The sequence below is a fragment of the Haliotis rufescens genome, unplaced genomic scaffold (assembly GCF_023055435.1).
Source record: "Haliotis rufescens isolate VD_foot unplaced genomic scaffold, xgHalRufe1.0.p SCAF_22, whole genome shotgun sequence".
Classification (NCBI taxonomy): domain Eukaryota; kingdom Metazoa; phylum Mollusca; class Gastropoda; order Lepetellida; family Haliotidae; genus Haliotis; species Haliotis rufescens.
The window spans coordinates 3,347,811-3,374,931 of NW_025963913.1; the positions used below are offsets into that span (position 1 = coordinate 3,347,811).

General features: G+C 43.3%; 1 protein-coding gene across 1 annotated transcript in view; it reads right to left on the reverse strand.

The window, feature by feature from the left end:
• LOC124136336 (S-crystallin SL11-like) overlaps nucleotides 1-27,121 on the reverse strand; it is a 57,543-nt gene that overhangs the window by 15,755 nt on the left and 14,667 nt on the right. Inside the window, exons 2-4 of the mRNA XM_046502239.2 lie at nucleotides 10,855-10,947; nucleotides 8,192-8,307; nucleotides 7,357-7,461 (exon numbers count right to left, since the gene is read on the reverse strand). Of these exons, the coding sequence (XP_046358195.1) occupies nucleotides 7,357-7,461; nucleotides 8,192-8,307; nucleotides 10,855-10,947 (314 nt within the window). The remainder of the gene's footprint in view (nucleotides 1-7,356; nucleotides 7,462-8,191; nucleotides 8,308-10,854; nucleotides 10,948-27,121) is intronic.

Sequence of the window (27,121 nt, forward strand, 5' to 3'; positions counted from 1 at the left end):
CAAAACTTGTTTCTTGTGGTCTGTGTACGGTGACACACTACATCAAGAAGTATAGTAATAATTGCTTCTTGTGGTCTGTGTACGGCGACACACTAGATCAATACGTACGGCAACACACTAGATCAATACGTACGGCAACAACTGCTTCATGTGGTCTGTGTACGGTGACTAACTAGCTCAAGAAGGATGATAATGATTGCTTCCTGTAGTCTGTGTACGGTGACACACTAGATCAATACGTACGGCAACAACTGCTTCATGTGGTCTGTGTACGGTGACTAACTAGCTCAAGAAGGATAATAATGATTGCTTCCTGTAGTCTGTGTACGGTGACACACTAGATCAATACGTACGGCAACAACTGCTTCATGTGGTCTGTGTACGGTGACACACTTGCTCAAGAAGGATGATAATGATTGCTTCCTGTAGTCTGTTAACGGTGACACACTAGATCAATACGTACGGCAACAACTGCTTCATGTGGTCTGTGTACGATGGCAATGAAGGTGAAGAAGTATGGGAACAAATATTTCCTTGTTCGGCGACCGTCACATACTGGCTACATATAAAGAAATACCAACTCAGAACATATATCGGGTGCTGGACGAAGCATAGTTCGTGAATCGCTGTCTCGTCGCTGGATTCCTTATCCCATATGGTTTCAGTGCTTTTTTAAAGTGGAAAAACCCTTCCCACAGTCAAAAGATATTGCTGCAAAAAGCGGAGTGCAATGTACGATTCCGTCAAGATCTTGGTTTTCTCGCGACTTGACATGTTGGAATGAGTAAAATCTGTTTCCACGTTTCTCCACGGCTAACCCTAATAGCCATCCACGCGCCCACGGTGTCAACTTTAGGGGATGGTGTTCTCCTACTTCTTTTGCCACTGTTAAGAGGAATTCAAGAGAGAAAGGGGGTGTCTCGAAGGGAGAGCCTTCAACATCCAACACTGAGGAAAATGTCGATAAAATGCATGCTGTGATTATGCACGATCGACGACTCACGTCACATACCCAATAGGGTCGGCACTTTCATGAGCGAGTTGAGAACATTCTGAGAAGGATCTGAGCATGGTAAAGGTTTCAAGCTGGGTTCCATGGCTTCCGACTCCTAATCAGATAACTCCAGGTCCACCATCTCCCGTGATAATTTACGTCGTTTTGAAGCAGACCCAGCCGATTTGTGGACATGCATGAATTTTGAGTTCTTCACTGTAAGAGGCTAAACAACAGTCAAAGCAGTGGAAACATCTCACGTCTCCTCCTCCGAAGACGACAAAGCCTGTCCTATCAGCTGGCAAAATGATGTCCTCGTTTTGGGGGGATTCCAAAGGAATGGTGGATTAGCTCCCGAAAGGCCAGATCCTTAATGGCAAATATTATGTCAAACAGCTTAGGTAATTGCGTGAAAATATCAAGGTTAAAACATCGTGGAAAATTCACTACAGGTGGGTTGTTCCACCAGAGCAGTGCACCGTTGGACCAGTTTATTGTCTCCATGGCTGCAATACATGACTGTGCTTTGCATGCATTGACCATCTTCAGTATTCACCAGATTGGTCATCGTCAGATTACCACCTCTTCCAAAACTTGAAGAAGGAACTTTGAGGCTAGGATTACGCAAATGACTTCCTCTTCTGCTAGCACCAGTAGCACGGAGACATTCCAGCATCGTCGTTAGAAAGGTGTGGACATCGGAGGGGTTATGTTGAAAAATAATTAGGAACTAACTCCATCAACACAGCCCATCATACTTTGGAGAACATACGCACTCTTTAACACTCAACTTCAAAAAGTAGAGTTGTTTTAATCCACATGGCAAATATCGTAACACAACTATGTGTATCTTGAAATTTTATTCGGTGTTGAGCTGCCTTGTAAATTTGAAATGAATAACAACGTTACAAGGTTTGTATTGTTATTCACACAGAAAAAAGTCCTAAGCTTAGTGAATACTTCTACAGTGAAATAGGTCAACCTCTTTTTATGACATTATATGTCCTTGATCTAGGCATATTTGACATAGCCTCCTAAGCGTGTCGTGTAAATAGTTACATAATGTGGCGTCACAAATATGGTCGATTTCACGCCACAGGGATATTTACAATCATAGACAACTACGACAAAATACGTATCTTTGCAACGAGTACACACTCGTCTGAAAAGCTGTACTCCAAACATATAACCAAGCAACACGCCTATCAAACCGAGTAAAATACGAACAAAACAGTGTATTGTATACTCATGGGAGAATATGTCGGAGGGTTTAAGCAAATAGCATTATGCATTGTCAATATTGCTAAGTCAGCTAGTAGACATGGTGATGATCGTATTTCTTAACCCGAGAACTGTGAATGTTACGGTGATAGATCATAGAGTGATGAAACATGAACTCGATGACATATCTGTGGTGGCAGATACACAAAACACGGTAAATTAATCCCTGGCAAGTGACTGAGTGAACAATGCTTGTGGTGAAGCATTAGTAACAGAATAGGGCTTAGACATCCACCCTGCCTAAACCCTGCACTCGCTGTAAGGTTACCAGGACCATGGAAGAATGTACAAGTGGGTTGGAGGATTATGATCACTGCCCACAGCTACGACAGAATTTGAAATAGTTTGATTCTTCGTGTAACGGGTACCTGAGTTTGTTCAAATATAACCAGCTTCTCATAAATGACAACAATAAACATGCAGGGCTTCACGTCTGTAAACCATATTTTTGTAGCTATGTAACTCAAGGTTAGACGAAATGTTTTTATTACGGTCCCGTCGTACTTAAAAACGTTTCCAAGATGAATATTGTAAGTTCCACAAATGAACAATCGATTTATATTGCCATAATAAAGCTGTATCTACATTAGATACATTGTGGGTAATATTGCTGACGATAGCAAATAACAATTTACCGAAACACACAATACAAGAAGTTGCTTTGATGTGACATGAGCAATCACATTTTAAACATTTGTGAATATTTTGTGCTTTAACGTCAGGAAGCATGAAGTCAGTTTATAGAAGAAATGCATTATTCTAAACACTTGCGCATATATTGTATGTGTGTGTAGATGAATTAATATTTTGCTGATACATTGGTATCGGTCCTTTAATTAACCAAAATATATTGATTATATTGCCAGTTTGAATGGCTGTCGATATGCTGAAAATTGAGTAAACATAACATCATAAAATTTTAAGAATATATTGATTGTATAGGCTTTTATCGCGTTGAGGGAACATTTCTGAAATATATCATTTGCAATTGCACATACCATATACCTAAGTAAACTAGGCAAACTAGGGTGTTCAATATGGCTGCCTTAGTGGCCAAGTTTATGATCGCATCTGAATGGTGTGTATATGTCGTAAAGACAATATATACTGATGTTTAAAGCTGGTATGTGTTGTAACCCTGCCTGGCGCTCGGCATTAAGAGGAGAAAACAAGGACTGGCCGCTAATGTATCTGAGTTTTACACGAGCATCTGGGGGCACGGGAGGAACAGTCGTCTAAGGCTCCGCAATTCGCTGTGCGGAGTTGCGTCCCTTGGGCACACCAGAAACCTATGATTGTGGGTTCGAATCCCAGTTCGCCCCAGTTATGTTTCTTGGTTTGTCAGCACCACACCCGTGCTCGTGGGTTTCACCTAAATGGTAAACGTCTAAGACCTGCATCACTTGGGGCTTTCCTCCCACATTAAGCTGACACTCCGTGATATGAGTGCAATACTGTTAAAATCGGCGTTAAACACAACTCACTCACTCATTACACAAGCATCTTAGTGGGCTAACACTTAAAACCCTGCATAATTACGGACTCGTACAATCAGCCACACATACACGTGCATGCACGTTGCTATATAAATGCAGTGATCTTGATCACATTAAACACCTTGATCACCTCAAGAGGAGGACGAGATTACATACATTGATCGCGGACAGACGAACGGAAACCCATGGCTATATTCAGCCACCCTCCGACTCAGATGGGTTCACGGGCCATGCCCCGTATCTACAATGATGTAATCATCACACCCACCGATGTAACGCCAGGGTATGTTTCAGGAACATCCAGAGCGGTCATTCTCGGTTAATGGGGCCTAACGTTTTCGAAGATCTTCTACAATGTTGTATTAGCGAGCCCTGATGCGCTGACAAGCCTGAACAAACAGCCCTTGTAAACATCGGCCATCTGGGAGTATTGACGGAACAAAGCCGCGTGTGCCTACCCACATATCACACTGACTTTAAACTGCTGTCACCTCTCAAGCTCTGTACCAGTGATGACTGTCCGGTGGTCCAGCTGTTCAGCAGTGACCACGTCACACAGAGGTGTATTCAACACGAAAAATCCATATGGATTTGCGATGTATTTCAATAACAAGGGTCAACGGCTACAATTTTCCATGTTCGTATTCAAAACCTCGCCCGACAGCTGATGGACGTTGGTGTGCGACAAGGCAACATGCTTGAACCCTATTGACTTTACATTGTCAGATGCGTTAATGATGATTAAGAGGATAGGTATGAGATTTAAATTAGGAGATAAACATATTGGATTTTATTTGGAGGTAGAAACATTTAGTATTGTAAATTCCATACATCTAATTCATTTCCACCAATGCCTCCCAAATATTACGACGGGGGACACCAAAATGGGTTTCCTACATTGTACCCATGTGAGGAATCGAACCTGGGCCTTCGTCGTGACAAGTGAACGCTTAAACACTGCGCTCCCCTAATTCAGTTTGAATCCGAGTGAGAGATTTGTAGGTAAACGCCACCACCTACACATATCTCGGCGAGCATCGTTGTTCATTGTGTAGAAGCCTGCAGACCCGGTTGACATTGATGCCATAACTTCGAAGGAACAGGCAGGCACGCAGGCACGCAGGCACGCAGGCACGCACGCACACACGCACACACGCACACACGCACACACGCACGCACGCACGCACGCACGCGGATTGGGTGCCAACAAACCAGAAATCGGTAATGGATAAAATTTGGATTCGAAATCACGTTGAGCGACTTCTAGCAACCGCGGGAGACAACCTAATATGGTGACGTTGAGTTTGAATTCTTTAAGGGGAACGAAATCAAATCTGATTCATGTCTTCAGCCAGGTCTCGTAGCCGACATAAATTAATATTTAGTTACTTCGTTGGATTTTCCAGAACAGAAGAGATGCCAAGTAAATTGTAGCATAATGATAACACAGACAGGTGAGAGGCTAGAAAAACAAATTGGAATATTCTGAAGCCATTTTACTACGAGCTTCAAGGCTTGAATGAAGTGTCGCTATGACACTAATGTTTCACTGTAGGGAAGCGGGTTTCTGACACTATCTGCCTGCTCGTACTGAGGTAACAGGAGGACACGGAGTACAACCTTGCTTGACCGGTCACAGAATGTAGGAAGAATGAGACCGAGGTGAAGGGATATCCACTGTTGGTCCAGCGATTAGGATTCTCCTCGCAAGGACATGGCAATATGAAACACTTCCTAATACGTCGGGGCGCAGATTCTTCATTTGTAGAGGCGGACAAAGGCCATTAAATGTGACAGTACTGTATGCCACCATGTGCCAGTTCTGTATGACATCATGCGACAGCTCTGTATGACATGTGACAGTTCTGTATGACATCATGTGACAGTTCTTTATGACATCATGTGACAGTTCTGTATGACACCATGTGACAGTTCTGTATGACATGAGACAGTTCTGTATGACATCATGTGGCAGTTCTGTATGACAGTTCTGTATGACATGAGACAGTTCTGTATGACATGAGACAGTTCTGTATGACATGCGACAGATTGTATTATATGAGACAGTTCTGTATGACATGAGACAGTTCTGTATGACATGCAGCAGTTCTGTATGACACCAGGTGACAGTTCTGTATGACATGTGACAGTTCTGTATGACATCATGTGACTGTTCTGTATGACATCATGTGACAGTTCTGTATGACACCATGCGACAGTTATGTATGACATGGGACGGTTCTGTATGACACCATGTGGCAATTCTGTATGACACCATGTGACAGTTCTGTATGACCTCATGTGGCAGTTCTGTATGACAGTTCTGTATGACACCATGTGACAGTTCTGTATGACATGAGGCAGTTCTGTATGACATCATGTGACAGGTCTGTATCATATCATGATATCATGTTACAGTTCTGTATGACACCATGTGACAGTTTTGTATGACACCATGTGACAGTTCTGTATGACATGTGACAGTTCTGTATGACATATGACAGTTCTGTATGACATGAGACAGTTCTGTATGACCCCATGTGATAGTTCTGTCAGACACCATGTGGCAGTTTTGTATGACATGTGACAGTTCTGTATTACACCATGTGACAGTTCTGTTATTTGTGATAACTGTTACATGCATCCCTGTCTTGTGATTACTGTAACACGTATCCCCGTTTTCATATTACTGTTACACGCATCCTCTGCTTGAGATTACTGCTACACGCATCCCCGTCTAGTGATTACTTTTAAACATATCCCCGTCATGAAATTAATGTTACATGCATCCCCGTCTTGATATCACTGTTACATGCATCCCCGTCTTGATATCACTGTTACATGCATCCCCGTCCTGATATAACTGTTACAAACACCCCCGTCTAGAGATTACTGTTACATGCATTCCTGTCTTGATATTACTGTTACACGCATTCCCGTTTTGATATAACCGTTGCGCATCCCCGTCTTGATATTAATGTTACACGCACGCCCGTCTTAATTTTACCGTTACACGCATCCCTCTCTTGATATCACTGTTAGGCATTAAGTCAAAAACCTTTTTGTATGCAAATGGTGTGAGCGAAGACGTATCCGTATAGCCAGTCTTTTATACAGTTTCAGGCAAAACAGTGGTAAGGTATCAACGAATTTGTAACGAAAACATGCATCATGCAGCTGAAAAGGCTACATCAAAATGATAAGAGTGAGTTAGTTAGAATTGTTTTACGCCGCTTTTTGCAATATTACAGCAATATCACGGCGGGGGACCCGAGAAATTGGCTTCACACATTGTACCCATGTGGGTGTTCGGCGTGTCGAGCGAACGCTTTAACCACTAGGCTTCCGCACCGCCCCCAAAATGATAAGAACGTGGCAACCTTAGAAACTGAGCAAAGCCTAGCGTTAAAATAAAAAACCCGTTGAAGACAAACTTTATAACATATCACCTCGTTAAAAGGCCATATACAACCAGGTATATTGATATTTAAGTCACATAATAAACATGAAGACAGATAAGACATGACGCATCTCTAGTTATCTTTGACCACGAGGCATGTGTTTTTGCCGAGAGCCCCGTCTTACCTTGTTTCCAACAAAGTAACCTGAGTCAGCATCTGTGAGCAACTTCTCGAAATAGCCTAAAAATCGCGGCAGATCTGTCTTGTCGAACTTGTCCCGCAGCGTATTCTGTGATTCAGAGAATAAAAATGATTTAAAGGTCATTAATATTCAATTGGGCTGAAGATATGTTACATTCTTGTGGTATAAACAAAGTATGCCTTAAAGCCAAATGGTCTTATTATCTCTTGATTAAACGGAACAATGCATTTCCGAGATATCTTAGACTAGTGGGGGCTAAACGGGTGATTAGATTAATTTTAATATATTCGGCATTCTGCTCAATTTTGAAATCAGTAATGCATGTTTTTATCAAATAAAACATAATGAGTGAAATATGCATTTGATTACCCTTGTGTCTAACTCAAAAGGACCTTATGAAAGCTTCGACTTATCCGAATGTTCGACAAATTCAGTACTGCATGGGTTTTTTACAAATAAAATGAGAGAATTATGCATTTGATTGCCGATTGTTCGACACATCCGAATTCAGATTTTAAATGCCATTCAAAGTAATCATATGGTATGTGAACTACACTAAACTGGTGTAGAGTATTTCATGTAAAACGGGCAATTTAAAGTGTTTAGCATAAAGCATAAAAGCATAAAAGATTCATGATATTAATTCGACATGTCAGGGCAATTTGGGACTTGGAACTACACAATCAGTCCGAGTTACTAGTAACAGCACATTCGACACATCCAACAAGACGTATCAGAGGTCAAATAATAATAGTTGATGGAATTCAATGGACACATTCGAAAATTCGACACATCTGAATTCTGCAATGGCTCCTACCTTTTTCTGTTCGTCTTTCTCGTGGTAAATCTTAACGAAGAAGTCTCTTAGATCTTCCGCAAGACCAACAACTTCGTCGATCTGGAACATGTCGATATTCGTTTTACCATATAACCCTGAAAAATAAGCGGACATACATAAATATACTGAAAAGGCTTTTATAGTTTGACAACACTGGTTACGATTGATTAACGGATGACGTATAACAAAAACTCGATATGTCAGACTCCGTTATATGGACATACTGTTATGCTTGATATAACTCGAGATCATATTGCAATTGTTCATATCTGTTTGTTTGTTTGTTTATTGTTTAACGCCGCACTCCGCAATATTCCAGCTATATGACGGCGGTCTGTAAATAATCGAGTATGAACCAGACAAGCCAATGATTGACAACATGAGCATCGATCCACGCAATTAGGATCGATGGCATACATCAACCAAGTCAGCGAGCCTGACTACCCGATCCCGTTCGTCGCCTCTCACGACAAGCACAGTCGCCTTTTACGGCAAGCATGGTTGCTGAAGACCTATTCTACCCCGGATCTTAACAGGCCTTGTTCATGTCTGATGTGACTTTACAGTATTGTGTGCATACACGATTCTGCTCCGCCTCCACAACAATTACTCCCCTACGGATAATATGAAGTTATAGACTCTCGGATTGACTGGTTCATGTCTGGAATTGTGTCGCGTCATATTGTATTAGAAATGAGTTATCGTCACAATTAATTTGACCCGTGAAGATCCGGGTTGGAATAGGTCTTCAGCAAACATTGCTTGTCGTAAGAGGCGACTAACGGGATCGGGTGGTCAGACTCGCTGACTCGGTTCTCAAGTCATCGAATCCCAATTGCGTGGATCGATGCTCATGATGTCAATCACTGGATTGTCTGGTTCAAACTCGATATTATTTACAGACCGCCCTCATATAGCTAGAATATTGCTGAGTGCGGCGTAAGCAAGCAACCAACAAACAAACAAACACAATTTATTCTAATCAATCTAATTTCAACCGATAGACATGTTGGGGTCCTTCTTCTAAAGCAGGTACAGAAGTTCCATAAATCAGATGATTTATGACTTGAGTCACAATGCTTTAGTGTTTTGTTTCATTTCACACATTTTCATTTAATTACATCTTTTCAATTAACTAGCATTGGATTGGTGTTTTCGAAGTATGCATTATTGCAACCTGACAATGTTTGTATAATTATACTTTCGTACTTTTTTGTGGGCACACGAGTGACATTGTTTTGCCAACTGACTGTTATTCAGAGTGTTTAAACATACCTCCTAATGTCACTGGTTGAAGGTATGTAAGAATGTTTTCCCGGAATAGATCAACGTGTCACAATGGAGGAGGCCCGACATTAATATACACACATGTCATGATACTGGCTCAAGGCTAGACAGGTTGTTTTAATTTGGATTTTTTGTGAAATTTGAAATATTTAAGCAAACAACACTTCATCCATGAATGATCTTGGCATCAATATTGACATGAAATCCGATTAAATTATGACGTAATTGAATTATTATAGGACACCGTAAATCATCGGTGAAGATAAAATGTATAAAAGGTTTAATAATGAAATTGTTTAAGCAAAGGCGACAAAACGTGTTATACCTTTACATAATAATGGCTACGCCTAAACATTAATAAACTGACCGTTAAGATTTTCGATATGGCCGCGGCAGAAACCATTTGGAACCAGTACATGTTACATTTCATTAATCCTGCATGCAATATTTCAGCATGTAACACCTCATCATCACAATTACGGAATGCATATATAATCTGCTACTGAAACTGAAATATCGACACATGCAAAAATAGCTGAGGAATGGAAGAAAATGATATTTTCAAAATGGCTGCAGTGACAGCCATGTTTAGCATCGCAACGGGACTTTGTGGGACGGTTTGCACTGTTTTCGTCTAAATCTAGCCTGAACGTCTAATCTAATCGGACATTGAGCGATGATATCGTCATCGGGGGAAATACCGATGCCCGACAGATTAACCGATGATTTAGTGATTCGGTGACAAATGATATTTTCAAAATGGCTGCAGTGACAGCCATGTTTAGCATCGCAACGGGACTTTGTGGGACGGATGCACTGTATTCGTCTAAATCTAGTCTAAACGTCTAATCTAAACGGACACTGAGCAATGATATCGTCATCGGGGGAAATACCGATGCCCGACAGATTAACCGATGATTTAGTGATTCGGTGACAAATGATATTTTCAAAATGGCTGCAGTGACAGCCATGTTTAGCATCGCAACGGGACTTTGTGGGACGGATGCACTGTATTCGTCTAAATCTAGTCTAAACGTCTAATCTAAACGGACACTGAGCGATGATATCGTCATCGGGGGAAATACCGATGCCCGACAGATTAACCGATGATTTAGTGATTCGGTGACAAATGATATTTTCAAAATGGCTGCAGTGACAGCCATGTTTAGCATCGCAACGGGACTTTGTGGGACGGATGCACTGTATTCGTCTAAATCTAGTCTAAACGTCTAATCTAAACGGACACTGAGCGATGATATCGTCATCGGGGGAAATACCGATGCCCGACAGATTAACCGATGATTTAGTTATGGAGACGATGTAAATACACTTGAAAATAAAACGTCGAGGCTTACCGTATTCTCGTGCAATATACCTCGCCATTGCGAAACTCTGTGAAAACTTCTTGCCATCTACCTCGAGGACGGGTAACATCCCAAAACGGGTAGCTGAAAAAGTGGTAAAACGCAAAGCTGTAATACAGGACATTCAGAGGCCGTCGGTTGAACCTGTCAAGAGAATACATGTGATCCACTCTTTCACATAAACAATTAAAATGGTTTATTCCATCAGTGAATGTTTGTTTTTTTAACGCCGCACTCGCCAATATTCAAATTATATTATGGCGGTCTGTAAATAATCGAGTCTGGACCAGACAATCATGTGGATGACATCATGACCATCGAGTCGCGTAACTGGGATCCGAAGACATGCATCAACCAAATCAGCGAGCCCGACCACCCGATCCCGTTAGTCGCCTCGTACGACAAGCAAAGGGTTGTCTAAGGCCAAATCTTCACAGGGGTTGAACACCATGTCAAGTTGGATTCATATCGACAGCTAGAACGTGCCCCACAAATTATGCCATTGAGAAGGTAGATTATATATTTACGCAGAAAAATAAAGTTAGGCGACAAAGTGAGGACTGGCGCTTGTTCGATACCTAGGCTATTAAATCTTTAATTTGGCAACCATTTGTTAAACAATTGTCAATGAGTGAGTGAGTGCGTTTGGTTTCACGCCGCTCTGAGCGGTATTCCAGTTATATCGCGGCGTGAGTGCTGAGTTATTTGGGAAGTGATGCAGGTCTCATACATTTACTACTTTGGTGAAACCCACGAGCTGCCGTGTATGGTGCTGACAACCCTAGAAACACAATCCGGGCGAACCGGGATTCGAACCCACGATCAAAGGTTTCTGGCGAGCACAAAAGACATAACTCAACACTGCGAATAGCGGCGCCTTTGACGACTGGGTCACCAGTGCCCCCTTAGCTAATTTTAACCTTATGTCTATGCTTAAGTGGTAATATATTAACAGTCTTTACCTTTCTTGTTGTTTTTTTATGACGAGATTGGTTGGTGACTGTGCATTTACGTTTCGCTTGATGCACTTATTAACCGCAGAGTCAAATACAAAGCGCTCATTTCAGTACCGACAAAAGCATATGCATCTTTTAGTACGGTTATGGGGCACGGGTGGCCCAGTCGTCTAAGGCGCCGTGATTCGCTGTGCAGAGTTGCGTCCCTTGGGCACGCCAGAAACCTATGATTGAGGGTTCGGAGCCCGGTTCGCCCCGATTATGTTTCTAGGTTTGTCAGTACCATACCCGTGCTCATGGGTTTCATCGAAGTGGTAAGCGTCTGAGACCTGCATCACTTCGGGCTTTCCTCCCACATTAAGTTGACAAGCTGCAATATAACTGTAATACTGCTAAAAGCGGCGTTAAACCCAACTCACTCACTTTAGTACAGTTACCACATATACATCAAACCTTCATCACACCATAATATTCTACGCTTTGAGAATAAAGATTTGCGAGACGTCTTACCTTTAAAGTCACAACGGCGTCATGTAACGCTGTTTTAAGACTTTATATTAGGGCTTTCGTGAATCATACCATTCATTGATTTACCTTTGTTGTATTCTAAAGGTGACCTGCCATAATACTGGGATTTATCCTATTTTTTAAAAGAAATCCAATATACCTGACGGTTTGAACTTGGCAGAATAATTCTCAGCTGCGTCGCTTCCTACCGTAATAAACTGACGTCAAATGCCGCCAAGTCACACCTATACACGACAGCTCGAGTTGCGCTGAGGCCACTAAGCGCACACGCAGACATAAAAAAAACTCTTCCTACCTATAGTATGTGGGTAATGAGATGATTTAATGTTCTGTGCTTGACGCGATGAACCTTCCAGAAAACAACAGCTCTTGGTACTAACTCTCCAATACAATAAATTTCAGTCTCTCAACGCCAACTCTCCACAACCTATAACATACTCTTCTGCAAACAAAACAATAAATTAGAATAAAAACTAACTTCGTGACGGTGAATCTCCGTCTCTGGGATTTAACGTGGTTGGCAGTTGCTATTTATCATGTGTTGCACTTAAGGGTCGAGTATACACAGCCACATTGACCCAGGTTAATTAAATACCTTTATCATGAGGGCTACAGGTACAGGGCAATCAGTGTCTTCAAGAACGACCATAAACTACTGGAAATAATGAAATGCCTTCTAATAAATGTCACTTCACTACATAAGCTAGAAACGCGAGAGGGACTTTTTCAACATGTGACTTCCAACACCATACGAAACAGCGAACTTAACAAACTTGTTTCTAAGTGCATATTGTGGGATTTTATTATCCATTAAATGCGTTATATATTTCACAAACAAAATATATATACTCATCTACAATAGAAACGGCCATGATCATGAACCTCGTCACAGCAGTACAACTGCTCACAGTTCTTACCTCACAATCGTCACGATGTGGATAAAATATTGCCGATGTGACGTTAAACTTTAACTCACTCACTCTTACCTCACAGCCAAATTCAATTCAATAAGCAGGCCTACTTTCGCAACACCACAATTAATGTCGACGATCGATGTAAAAAGAACCATATCATATTTTTTCAGGTTAGAAAATTACCATATTTCATTCAGAAGTTTAACTTGGAAACTTATCAAATGGAATTTAATACTGACCCACGATGAAAATATCGCAATGAATTAACGCAGCCCTTGCATAAAACTCCAAGCTATGGAACATAAACCCCGATTTTGTGCCCCTTTTTAAGTAAGTAGCATTATATGCGCGTTTATTTGCATATTTAAGTGCATGTAGTCTATATTTCCCGTCGGTTCAACCCGTCAATGACAATACCATCGACAGTGCTTAAGGATTAGATAATAACCCGTCCACTCATCCGTATTTTGATCATCGCATCAAGAAAAGGGCAATGCAAGTTGGAACGAATGCTTTATTCTTCCAAACATCATCAAATGTGTTTAGTTTAAATCAAGTAGAAGATAGGTAGATAGCATCGGGACTGATGTCGCCTGCGGTCTTTGAGTTGTCAATGTCGACGAGTGCAGGCTTTTCAGCACTACCTGTGTGTATAAGAACTTTGAGGGAGGGCCTCGTTCTGGGAAATAAGGGCTAACACAACACTGCTGATGATAAGCTCGAGTGTACTGGGTGCCTCTCGTCACAGCCGACTCGTATTTCGTACAGTGTCGAAACCAACCAGAAGGCCCTATTCAAACGTTCGGAGCCAATGATGTGTCATTCAGGTCGAATGACTTAAACAGCATCGAGAAAAAAGGAGAGGGTTAGCTGAATAGACTGAACGGAATAGACTCAACGTATTTCATCCGCAAATCAACGGAGGAAAAAGCATTAAGTACGATCTCTATATAACATGATTCATCTGATATCAGGGCTGTAACCCATATGAGAAGGAGCTGAAAGGACGCTACAGGTGGTGACGTTCACCTGATCACTATCGCCACGGATTAGTTTCATTGAAGGGAATAACCTAGACTGGATGCCTGTAACTCCCACGTAGTTTATAACCTTGTGAAATGAATCTAATGCGCCGTAAAATAGTTCTAACAAGCACAGGATTGAGTTAACCCTTTGAAATGAGCGCTACTATGACGTTTAGAATAGAATTGATTTTCTATCCGTTGACGCCAGGTAACGCTGCATAGTGCTTTACATTGCGGTGCGTGGTTCATTTGCCGCTACGGCATGTATCTCCAAGTGCATTGTAATAATTGTCCTTGGAGTGAGTGAGTTGGGTTTTACGCCGCTTTTAACAGTATTCTAGTTATGTCACGGCGTGTCAGCTTAATGTGGGAGGAAAGCCCGAAGTGATGCAGGTCTCAGACGTTTACCACTTCGGTGAAACCCACGAGCACGGGTATGGTGCTGACAAACCTAGAAACATAATCGTGGCGAACCGGGATTCGAACCCACAATGATAGGCGTGCCCAAGGGACGCAACTCTGCACAGAGAATCGCGGCGCCTTAGACGACTGGGCCACCCGTGCCCCAAATTGTCCTTGGAATTGAGCGCGTGTGGTGGGTTTAATATGTGTCGCTTCTACAGTATTGCAGTGTTGTAATGGCGGGGGATTTAGTAATGGATTTACATTTTGACCTTATGAGGAATCGAACCGGGGTTTTTTGGTGACGAGCGAACGTTTGAACTACTGTGCTACCTAACAGGTGTGTAAGTGACGATGATGGTCATCAATCGGTTTAACAAAGCTGCTGCAGTTGAAACGAAGAAAAAACGTAAATAAACAATTATTTAAAACAATGTCTACTATGTATATCAAAACAAACTTTCGTGAGCAGCTCTCGAAATGTGTCGAAATGTCGAATAATAACAGCCAAAATAATCACCCCAAGTCCACTGTCAGTCGAACCCTGTCCTTTCGAACTCCAGGAGACAACAAAATAGTTCGACTAACGCGGGGTTCGACACATCCGAGGAGACGTTATTACCATTGGACATCAGAAAAGCAAACGTATCACATCGTGCTTGTTTTGTGAATAACATTTTAATAAGAAGAAAGAAGACATAAGCATCAGTCGGGTCTTCATTCTTGCATATATATGTCAGCTATTCATCCCGGTAGATTATCAGGACATCATACAATAAGTAATAAGTATAATTTTGACCTATATTTAACTCTTGGGACAATAAATTGTGTTCACAACAACCGTGATTTCGTCACAGCCAGTTCGAAAATCTGTGTTAAAATAACACTAAGTGACGGTAACGTTTTCCGTGACCGGACTGTTATTTCGACACAACCGGTGAGACATCCGAGTTCGAGACAACGTTGTTCGATTCTACATACAGAACGAGTAAATGGGAAAGATGTCTCGCGTGTGGAACAATGAGTGAGACAGCGAAAACAGCCACTGCTGATGCTGGGTGCAACATGTCACCATGAATTATTAAACCCATAAAACAAGCGTGACTTGGGTGCAATCGCAACGCGAACGAGACATTTCTATGTGTTCCTGGAGTAATGCATACACGAAACAGCTACAAATACTGTCTCCATTCATGCTGAAGACAACACTACGTTGCCTCGGAGGTTTCAACTTAAATTTGTTATCACTCCGGTTTCAGAAACCCATCAATCCTTCCTACGTTTCGTTAATACGCCGGTTTCTGTTTTAGTGAGCAAATACAATACCGCTTCTTAGCCTGCGCTGAACACACACGGCGTGAAACTAAACTAGTGTCCAAAAGAAACGATACCACCTGTTTGCAACGACATAAAAGAAAAACTAAACATTGCAGAAGTTTAGGATTGGTGTTATGCTTTTGAGAAATCCTTTCACAACATCTGTACAAAAATTTCATTTCAATAAAATCTGTACAACCAATATGACAAGCCTTTAAAGATGGGTGGGGTCGAAAAATGAACATTTCGTTAGAGCACTGATCACAGAAACAACGGGAAATGTCACACCACACGTCTCAAAGTCAAGTCAGTAGCGGGTATGTCCACCGTGAGCATCAATACATGCCAGAACACGCCTACGGACTGATGACGTCAAACGTCTGATGACGTTGGGAGTGATGCGTTGCCATTCCTCGAGGAGACATCGTTCCAAGACCTGGACTTTGACTGGAGGCACACGGCGACGTCGGATTTGCCGATCGAGGTGATCCCATAAGTGCTCGATGGGATTCATGTCCGGTGAACATGCGGGCCATAGCAAAACCTGTACGTTGGCGTTGGCAAGGAAGTTCTGTGTCAATCTTGCTGTGTGTGGCCTTGCATTGTCATGTTGGAAAAGGAGTCCACGAGGCTGTTGCTGAATAAAGGGCACCACAACAGGCCGTAGGATGTCATCAAGATAACGCTGTGCATTCAGGTTTCCACGAATTACGACAAGCATCGTTTTGACGTCACCACATATGCCACCCCAAACCATTAACCCTCCACCTCCAAACGGCCGGACCTGTTGGATACAGTTAGGCGCCAAACGTTCACCAAATGGTCGGTATACAAGCTGCCGTCCATCGTTTCTGAAGATGAGGAATCTGCTCTCATCAGAGAACATAACACGTGCCCAGTCCCGCCGTTGCCAACGTCGAACTCGCCTGGCCCAGATCAGTCTGTTGTTCCGGTGTCGAGGCGTCAAGAGCGGTCCGCGGTAGGGATGACGTGGCCGGATACCATACTGCCGTAGTCTCCTGTAGACGGTCTGTCGACTGATCCTGTGTCCAAGTGCTGTAGCCGCCGTGGACGTCGCTGTTACGGTGCGGTTCCTCAGGTGTAATACCCGGATGTAACGATCTTCACGGGGCGTGGTTACTCGCGGTCTTCCACTCCTGGGCCTGTCTGACGTCTGACCTGTCTGACGTAACCGCTGCATCAACCTGGTGATAGTGATGCGTGCGCAGCCCAACCTTCTGGCGACGTCGACGTGTGACGCTCCTTGTTGGACCATTCCAACGGCTCTCTCTCTCTCGATGGCTGTCAAACGTGGCATCTCTTGTGTTCTTTTTGTTGCTGTGATATCAACGTGTCTGATCAGCCGTTTTATACAGTTTTTCTGCTCGTGCAGAACATGCTAGAGAGGGAAATGTCACTTTCACGAAATTTACGTTTTTTCCCGGAAGTGATCACGTGTTCCCGGTATTTTTTATCGACTATGCTGTGTTTGGGATGTGCAATACGAATTGGCATGTTTTCATACTTGACAAATTCACTTAGTAAAAAAAAAATTTGAAAATAAGTTGGTATCGTTTCTTTTGGACACTAGTTTATATAAAGAAATGGGGGTTTGTTTCCATCAAATATCGAATTTACGGACTGAAAATAGTAATAACCGCTAGTTTTTAAGTTGCCACTTCTCTGGTACAAAAGTGACCAGTTTATTGAGGCCCGGAATAGTCAGGTCATACCATATGTAATGTAGATACTATTTAAAATGGTCATCTTTATGTTCAGTTCCATACGTATCCCGTATTGTTATATAAATACAACAGGTTTTAACTAACAGTAATCAAATGAGACATACGTGTATCACGGTTTGAATTTCTGATCCTTAAAATCTAAATTCAGATTAATTCATAGAATTGTGCTAAGAATTGTGCTAATCTGTCGATAATCTGAGATGTTCAGTGATCTATTATACTTTTCAAGGCCACTTTTCCTTTTACGCGGGGACGGTCGGGTAGCCTAGTGGTTAAAGCGTTCGCTCGTCACGCCGTAGACACGGGTGCGATTCCCGACATGGGTACAATGTGTGAAGCCCATTTCTGGTGTTCCCCGCCGTGATATTGCTGGAATATTGCTAAAAGCGGCGTAAAACCATACTCACTCACTCACTCCTTTTACGCGCAAGGACTCTGTAACGTTAGATAATCGGGCTCGCCGTTGTGGTCAAGTGGATAGAGCGTCTGTAAGTTGGAGCAGAAAGTTGGTTGGCCGACCCTCGGTCCCGTCGTACCAAAAGACGTTAAAATGGTTCTTGTTGTTGTCGTGCCTGGCGCTCGGCATCAAGGGGATGACGCAAGGACTATTCGGAGTCAGTATACTCTGTCTGAGTGGGTATCCATGTTAAACTGCGGCATGGTATCTAAGGAGGATAGTACTATAACACCGAAATTAGCAGAACACACACACACACATAAACACGCACGCACACGCGCGAACACACACACACACACATGTGTATGCACGTCGCAATATAAGTGTAGTGAGTGAGTGAGGGAGTATGGTTTTACGCCGCTTTTTAGCAATATTCCAGCAATATCACGGCGGGGGACACCAGAAACGGGCTTCACACATTGTACCCATGTCGGGAATCGAACCCGGGTCTTCGGCGTGACGAGCGAACGCTTTAACCACTAGGCTACCCGACCGCCCCCAATATAAGTGTAACGTTAATCCTCATTTCAATTCAGATTCTACCTATCATGGTGTCTAAATGATCTGGAGTTACTCTATATGCTGCAGCCACTCCCTGCACGAAGATTCAAGTTTGCAATCCAAGCTGCGTAACGTCGGCATCTCCTTCTGCTGGGATATCAAAATCACGCCAATGCAGTCTCGGTATCCCTGGCACGTTATCACGATCACACCGGCGTAAACATATCTATCTCTGCTCTGCATGTATGTTAAAGCACGCCGAATTCCAACAGCACCAAGAGAACCCGCACCGAGTGGCTTCAGCCTTCCTATAACACCCATTAAAGCAGTATTATAAAGGTCGTATTTCGCGAGATTTTGACATAGTATTTCAACGGCTAGCATAAACATTACACATGGGTGTCTTGGGGCGACATCAAACGTCCACCACCTATGCGGATTCATAACAATGTGAGCTCAAAACAAAACCAGTTTACAAGAAGTGCATGCGGTTCATTTGCTTGCACTCCGGTGCGGTGAATTTGCTTCTATATATACACTTGATAACGTGACCGCTGAATGAAGGTCAAGGTCACAACGTGGCAGCTGGGTTGCTCGCGCTCGCGTGACCTAGCGTGACAAGGACTGACACATCTATACAAAAGAGGCAAGTCAGAGTGTAGGGGGTTCGGTTTGAACACGGTGTATAAAGTGTGACAGTGTCGGACCAGGTGAGATCACTTTTCAGACGTTTTTTTTTCAAAAGTGTCATTTGGCGTCCTGAGTGAGCTGGTGGAACGGTGAGACTCTCATACACCACTTTGAAACTGGCACTGGTGACGTGCGTCCTGTTGCTGCGATGTCATGAAATGTGGATTAAAACAACTTAACGTTTGTAGTTTCAAGTTGCGATGTCATTTTTTAATACACGTGAATTTTCGGAGTGAAAGTCATCAATATTCTCGCTATGTCAGGGTGGCCTGTAAATAAGCGACTTTGGGCCATACAAACTATTGGTTGATATTATGACCAACGTCTCAGACCATCATGGTTTTAAGGTCTCTCAATTAAACCAGTCACCAGAACTGACCATCGATCCATTAAAGTCGACTTTACGGAAATAATTGGGACCAATTCTATCACATAAACCCTACAGACTTCTTCAGAGTAAACATCTCGGTACATACATCCTGTTCAAAACTGAAGCACCGGTGATGTCCCTTAAGGGAAGTGACTTTGTTCGAAATATGTCCATGTTCAACAGGCAATGAATGGGTACCCGGTAGGATTAGATGGTTTTTCAGAGTATATACCTGGGTACATATATCCTGCTCAACACTGAAGCACCTGTGATGTCTCTTTTGGGAAGTGACTTTTTTTTTAAATATGCCTCTGTTCACCCAGCAGTGAATGGGTACCCGGTAGTATCAGATGGTAATGTCACTGTAAATTTAGGGCAGCTTGGGTCGTATACTCCCCAGGGAGATAACAATGAAAAATCGAGTGTTATTATCATGCACTGTTTCGAGCATGCATTGCGTATGGAGTTGTGCGCTTTACAAGCTTAAGCGGCCTATTATCATTACATACTCACGTTGATAAGTTACGCTTCAGTCTCTGGGGGTTCAGGGGCAGAGCAGATAATGAGTAAGTATAAATTTACGCCGCTTTTAGATATATTTCAGCAAATATCACGGCGGAGGACACCGGAAATGGACTTCACACATTGTACCCATGTTGGGAATCGAACCCGAGTCTTCGGCGTGACGAGCGAACGCTTTAACCACTAGGCTACCCGACCGTACCGCTAAGTAATGATAATCGGGTGGTAACAACGTTTAACCTGGCAATAAGTGTGTCACTGATTATCTACAGGTGGCGGTGGTGTGGGTGGAATACTACTTACTCAGGGATGGTTGGTTCTTTTACGCCGCACTAAGCAATATTCCAACTATATGACGGCGGTCTGTAAATAATCGAGTCTGGACCAGACAATCCAGTGATTGATATCACCAGCATCGATACACGCAATTGGGATCGATGACATGCATCAACCAAGTCAGCGAGCCTGACCACCCGATCCAGTTAGTCGCCTCTTACGACAAGCAAGTCGCCTTTTACGGCAAGCATCTTAGTCGGGGCAAACCCAGCATTCGCTCACTCACGCTCCCCGCTACTTCATGTGTGGTGTCTCCTTAAACAAGCGACTTCTGTTCACCAGGTCGAGAATGGGTACCCGGTTGGACGATATGGTAATTTGAATACAAAAAGCCTGGAGGCAGTTTGGTTTGTATAATTCCCAGGGAGCTTAAAATTTTTAGTATTTCGAGACACGCGGAGTGGCAAACATTGTGTCGATGAGGAATATGGCGGGACTATGAGGACATCGTCGTCGGAGATTTATCGAGTTTTAAAGATCCGATTTCAGGAGATGTGACTTACAACGATTTAATGATAGGCATGTGTTGGAATGGCTCACTTGACACGAATCACGAAACATGTTTAGGTCTGCCAAGGATGAATAACTCTAAAATATTTCAGTTGCAGGCTTTAGGTATTTTTTTTTACAAATATCATTATATCATCAACTTGGCTCCAAATAGCTCATGCCAGATAACATTGACACCCGTCGTCAAGCCCCAGATCCTAGCACGAGGTTGCCTGACCTTAAAGCCGATTAAATTCGAAGCATTTTGCTGACGCAAACAACCTGTCTTTGACGGAGCTCTATCCCCACTGCATGCTCAAGTTGACCAAACCTGTATGATACATCCCCCAAATAGACAAATGGTAAATTAAGTGCCAATGCCCCTGCTTGAACCAGGTGAACTCATACAGAAGACGTTTAATGTCAATGTAGATTTATGTGTTATAGTGAAATGACGGTGTTAGTGGGCACTCATCACTCGGGGATAATAAAGATCAAAGAACTCATTGTTCAGTGTTAAGACAGTTTACTGTTTACTACCCTCAACACAAAAGGTACTTTAGCATTTTTTAAATTGGGTTGCATCGTTCTCGTTGAAATCGTCCGGATTGATTACTTTCCGAATACGTTGTAATGTTCCTTAAGTTACAGATGTGCGTTCCCTGTAATTGTCCTTTCGTCGAAATGCGCGGATTAAAAATGTCCAGATTATAGAGGTTTCGCTGTAGACATTTCAGTAATAGGAGCACCAGCAGACCAGCAGACCAGCAGACCAGCAGACCTGTTGCGTGTTGTGGCAGTAATTCTTAATGACATGTGCCGCGTGAAAGTCATGTAGTGTGTGACAGTCATGTGCCGGCTGACAGTCATGTGGTGTGTGACAGTCATGTGCCGCCTGACAGTCATGTGGTGTGTGGCAGTTACTGCATGCATTAGGTACGTCGTGGTTGTGCGGTATGTGCAGTGTCTGTACAGTCACTGCCCACATAATGACACTAAAAGGTTCTTATCAGGGGAATGTGTGTTGTGACAGTCATCGTTTACATGTAATATGCATCATGGTAATTGTCATTAACGCACTGCGGAGCGGACCCGTGAAGATCCGGGTAAGAATTTGTCTTCAGCAACTCAGGCTTGATGTAAAACATGACGCTGCTTGGCGTCTAACGGGATCGGGTGGTCAGGCTCGCTGACTTGGTTGATGGTCATCGTATCCCAATTGTGTGGATCGATGCTCATCACGTCAATCACTGAATTGTCTGGTCCAGACTCGATTTATTTACAGACCGCTGTCATATACCTGGAAAATTGCCGAGTGTAGCGTTAAACAACCAACAAACAAACACTGGGGCGTGGCCGTACTTGTCAACATAATGTGTGCAGTGTGTATCGTAGCAGTCATTGTTTCCGGTATGTGTATCGTAGCAGTCATTGTTTCCGGTATGTGTATCGTGGCTGTCATTGTTTCCGGTATGTGTATCGTAGCTGTCATTGTTTCCGGTATGTGTGTCGTAGCTGTCATTGTTTCCGGTATGTGTACCGTGGCTGTCATTGTTTCCGGTATGTGTATCGTAGCTGTCATTGTTTCCGGTATGTGTATCGTAGCTGTCATTGTTTCCGGTATGTGTATCGTAGCTGTCATTGTTTCCGGTATGTGTATCGTGGCAGTCATTGTTTCCGGTATGTGTACCGTGGCTGTCATTGTTTCCGGTATGTGTATCGTAGCTGTCATTGTTTCCGGTATGTGTATCGTAGCTGTCATTGTTTCCGGTATGTGTATCGTGGCTGTCATTGTTTCCGGTATGTTGTCATTGTTTCCGGTATGTGTACCGTGGCTGTCATTGTTTCCGGTATGTGTATCGTAGCAGTCATTGTTCCCGGTATGTGTATCGTAGCTGTCATTGTTTCCGGTATGTGTATCGTAGCTGTCATTGTTTCCGGTATGTGTATCGTGGCTGTCATTGTTTCCGGTATGTGTATCGTAGCTGTCATTGTTTCCGGTATGTGTATCGTAGCTGTCATTGTTTCCGGTATGTGTATCGTAGCTGTCATTGTTTCCATGATCTGTATCGTAGCTGTCATTGTTTCCGGTATGTGTATCGTAGCAGTCATTGTTTCCGGTATGTGTATCGTAGCTGTCATTGTTTCCGGTATGTGTATCGTGGCTGTCATTGTTTCCGGTATGTGTATCGTAGCAGTCATTGTTTCCGGTATGTGTATCATGGTAGTCATTGTTTCCGGTATGTGTATCATGGTAGTCATTGTTTCCGGTATGTGTATCATGGTAGTCATTGTTTCCGGTATGTGTATCGTGGCAGTCATTGTTCCCGGTATGTGTATCGTAGCTGTCATTGTTTCCGGTATGTGTATCGTAGCTGTCATTGTTTCCGGTATGTGTATCGTGGCTGTCATTGTTTCCGGTATGTGTATCGTAGCTGTCATTGTTTCCGGTATGTGTATCGTAGCTGTCATTGTTTCCGGTATGTGTATCGTAGCTGTCATTGTTTCCATGATCTGTATCGTAGCTGTCATTGTTTCCGGTATGTGTATCGTAGCAGTCATTGTTTCCGGTATGTGTATCGTAGCTGTCATTGTTTCCGGTATGTGTATCGTGGCTGTCATTGTTTCCGGTATGTGTATCGTAGCAGTCATTGTTTCCGGTATGTGTATCATGGTAGTCATTGTTTCCGGTATGTGTATCATGGTAGTCATTGTTTCCGGTATGTGTATCATGGTAGTCATTGTTTCCGGTATGTGTATCGTAGCTGTCATTGTTTCCGGTTTGAGTATCGTTGCTGTCATTGTTTCCGGTATGTGTATCGTAGCAGTCATTGTTTCCAGTATGTGTATCGTGGCAGTCATTGTTTCCGGTATGTGTATCGTAACTGTCATTGTTTCCGGTTTGAGTATCGTTGCTGTCATTGTTTCCGGTATGTGTATCATGGTAGTCATTGTTTCCGGTATGTGTATCGTAGCTGTCATTGTTTCCGGTATGTGTGTCATAGCTGTCATTGTTTCCGGTATGTGTATCGTAGCTGTCATTGTTTCCGGTATGTGTATCATAGCTGTCATTGTTTCCGGTATGTGTGTCGTAGCTGTCATTGTTTCCGGTATGTGTATCGTGGCTGTCATTGTTTCCGGTATGTGTATCATAGCTGTCATTGTTTCCGGTATGTGTATCGTAGCTGTCATTGTTTCCGGTATGTGTATCATAGCTGTCATTGTTTCCGGTATGTGTATCGTGGCTGTCATTGTTTCCGGTATGTGTATCGCAGCTGTCATTGTTTCCGGTATGTGTATCGTAGCTGTCATTGTTTCCGGTATGTGTATCATAGCTGTCATTGTTTCCGGTATGTGTATCGTAGCTGTCATTGTTTCCGGTTTGAGTATCGTTGCTGTCATTGTTTCCGGTATGTGTATCGTAGCAGTCATTGTTTCCAGTATGTGTATCGTGGCAGTCATTGTTTCCGGTATGTGTATCGTAACTGTCATTGTTTCCGGTTTGAGTATCGTTGCTGTCATTGTTTCCGGTATGTGTATCATGGTAGTCATTGTTTCCGGTATGTGTATCGTAGCTGTCATTGTTTCCGGTATGTGTGTCATAGCTGTCATTGTTTCCGGTATGTGTATCGTAGCTGTCATTGTTTCCGGTATGTGTATCATAGCTGTCATTGTTTCCGGTATGTGTGTCGTAGCTGTCATTGTTTCCGGTATGTGTATCGTGGCTGTCATTGTTTCCGGTATGTGTATCATAGCTGTCATTGTTTCCGGTATGTGTATCGTAGCTGTCATTGTTTCCGGTATGTGTATCATAGCTGTCATTGTTTCCGGTATGTGTATCGTGGCTGTCATTGTTTCCGGTATGTGTATCGTAGCTGTCATTGTTTCCGGTATGTGTATCGTAGCTGTCATTGTTTCCGGTATGTGTATCATAGCTGTCATTGTTTCCGGTATGTGTGTCGTAGCTGTCATTGTTTCCGGTATGTGTATCGTGGCTGTCATTGTTTCCGGTATGTGTATCATAGCTGTCATTGTTTCCGGTATGTGTATCGTAGCTGTCATTGTTTCCGGTATGTGTATCATAGCTGTCATTGTTTCCGGTATGTGTATCGTGGCTGTCATTGTTTCCGGTATGTGTATCGTAGCAGTCATTGTTTCCAGTATGTGTGTCGTAGCAGTCATTGTTTCCGGTATGTGTATCGTAACTGTCATTGTTTCCGGTATGTGTATCGTAGCAGTCATTGTCTCACTACCTAATGTGCAGAATGGCAATCTGTGGCGTCTGTAACATGACAGTGAGTGTTGACGACGGCGTGTGTAACAAGACAGTGAGTGTTGACGGCTGTGTAACATGGCAGTGAGTGTTGCGACGGCGTGTGTAACATGACAGTGAGTGTTGACGGCTGTGTAACCTGACAGTGGGTGTTGACGGCGTGTGTAACAAGACAGTGAGTGTTGACGGCGTGTGTAACAAGACAGTGACTGTTGACGACGGCGTGTAAAAAGACGGTGAGTGTTGACGGCTGTGTAAAAAGACAGTGAGTGTTGACGGCGTGTGTAACAAGGCAGTGAGTGTTGACGACTGTGTAACAAGACAGTGAGTGTTGACGGCTGTGTAACAAGACAGTGAGTGTTGACGGCGTGTGTAACAAGACAGTGAGTGTTGACGGCATGAGTAACAAGACAGTGAGTGTTGACGGCGTGTGTAACAAGACAGTGAGTGTTGACGGCTGTGTAACAAGACAGTGAGTGTTGACGGCTGTGTAACAAGACAGTGAGTGTTGACGGCTGTGTAACAAGACAGTGAATTTTGACGACTGTGTAACAAGACAGTGACTGTTGACGGCTGTGTAACATGACAGTGAGTGTTGACGGCGTGAGTAACAAGACGGTGAGTGTTGACGGCTGTGTAACATGACAGTGAGTGTTGACGACGGCGTGTGTAACAAGACAGTGGGTGTTGACGGCTGTGTAACATGGCAGAGAGTGTTGACGACGGCGTGTGTAACAAGACAGTGAGTTATGACAGCTGTGTAACATGACAGTGAGTGTTGGCGGCGTGTGTAACAAGACAGAGAGTGTTGACGACGGCGTGTGTAACAAGACAGTGAGTGTTGACGGCGTGTGTAACATGTCAGTGAGTGTTGACGGCGTATGTAACAAGACAGTGAGTGTTGACGGCTGTGTAACATGACAGTTAGTGTTGATGACGGCGTGTGTAACAAGACAGTGAGTGTTGACGGCGTGTGTAACAAGACAGTGAGTGTTGACGGCGTGTGTAACAAGACAGTGAGTGTTGACGGCGTATGTAACAAGACAGTGAATGTTGACGGCGTGTGTAACAAGACAGTGAGTGTTGACGGCGTATGTAACAAGACAGTGAGTGTTGACGGGGTGAGTAACAAGACAGTGACTGTTGACGACGGCGTGTGTAACAAGACAGTGAGTGTTGACGGCGTGTATAACAAGACAGTGAGTGTTGACGACGAGTGTAACAAGACAGTTAGTGTTGACGACTGTGTAACAAGACAGTGAGTGTTGACGGTGAGTGTAACAAGACAGTGAGTGTTGACGACCGTGTAACAAGACAGTGAGTGTTGACGGCGTGTGTAACAAGACAGTGAGTGTTGACGGCTATGTAACATGTCAGTGAGTGTTGACGGCGTGTGTAACAAGACAGTGAATGTTGACGGCTGTGTAACCTGACAGTGAATGTTGACGGCTGTGTAACAAGAACAAGACAGTGACTGTTGACGACGGCGTGTGTAACAAGACAGTGAGTGTTGACGGCGTGTGTAACAAGACAGTGACTGTTGACGACGGCGTGTGTAACAAGACAGTGAGTGTTGACGGCTGTGTAACATGTAAGTGAGTGTTGACGGCGTGTGTAACAAGACAGTGACTGTTGACGACGGCGTGTGTAACAAGACAGTGACTGTTGACGACGGCGTGTGTAACAAGACAGAGAGTGTTGACGGCTATGTAACATGTCAGTGAGTGTTGACG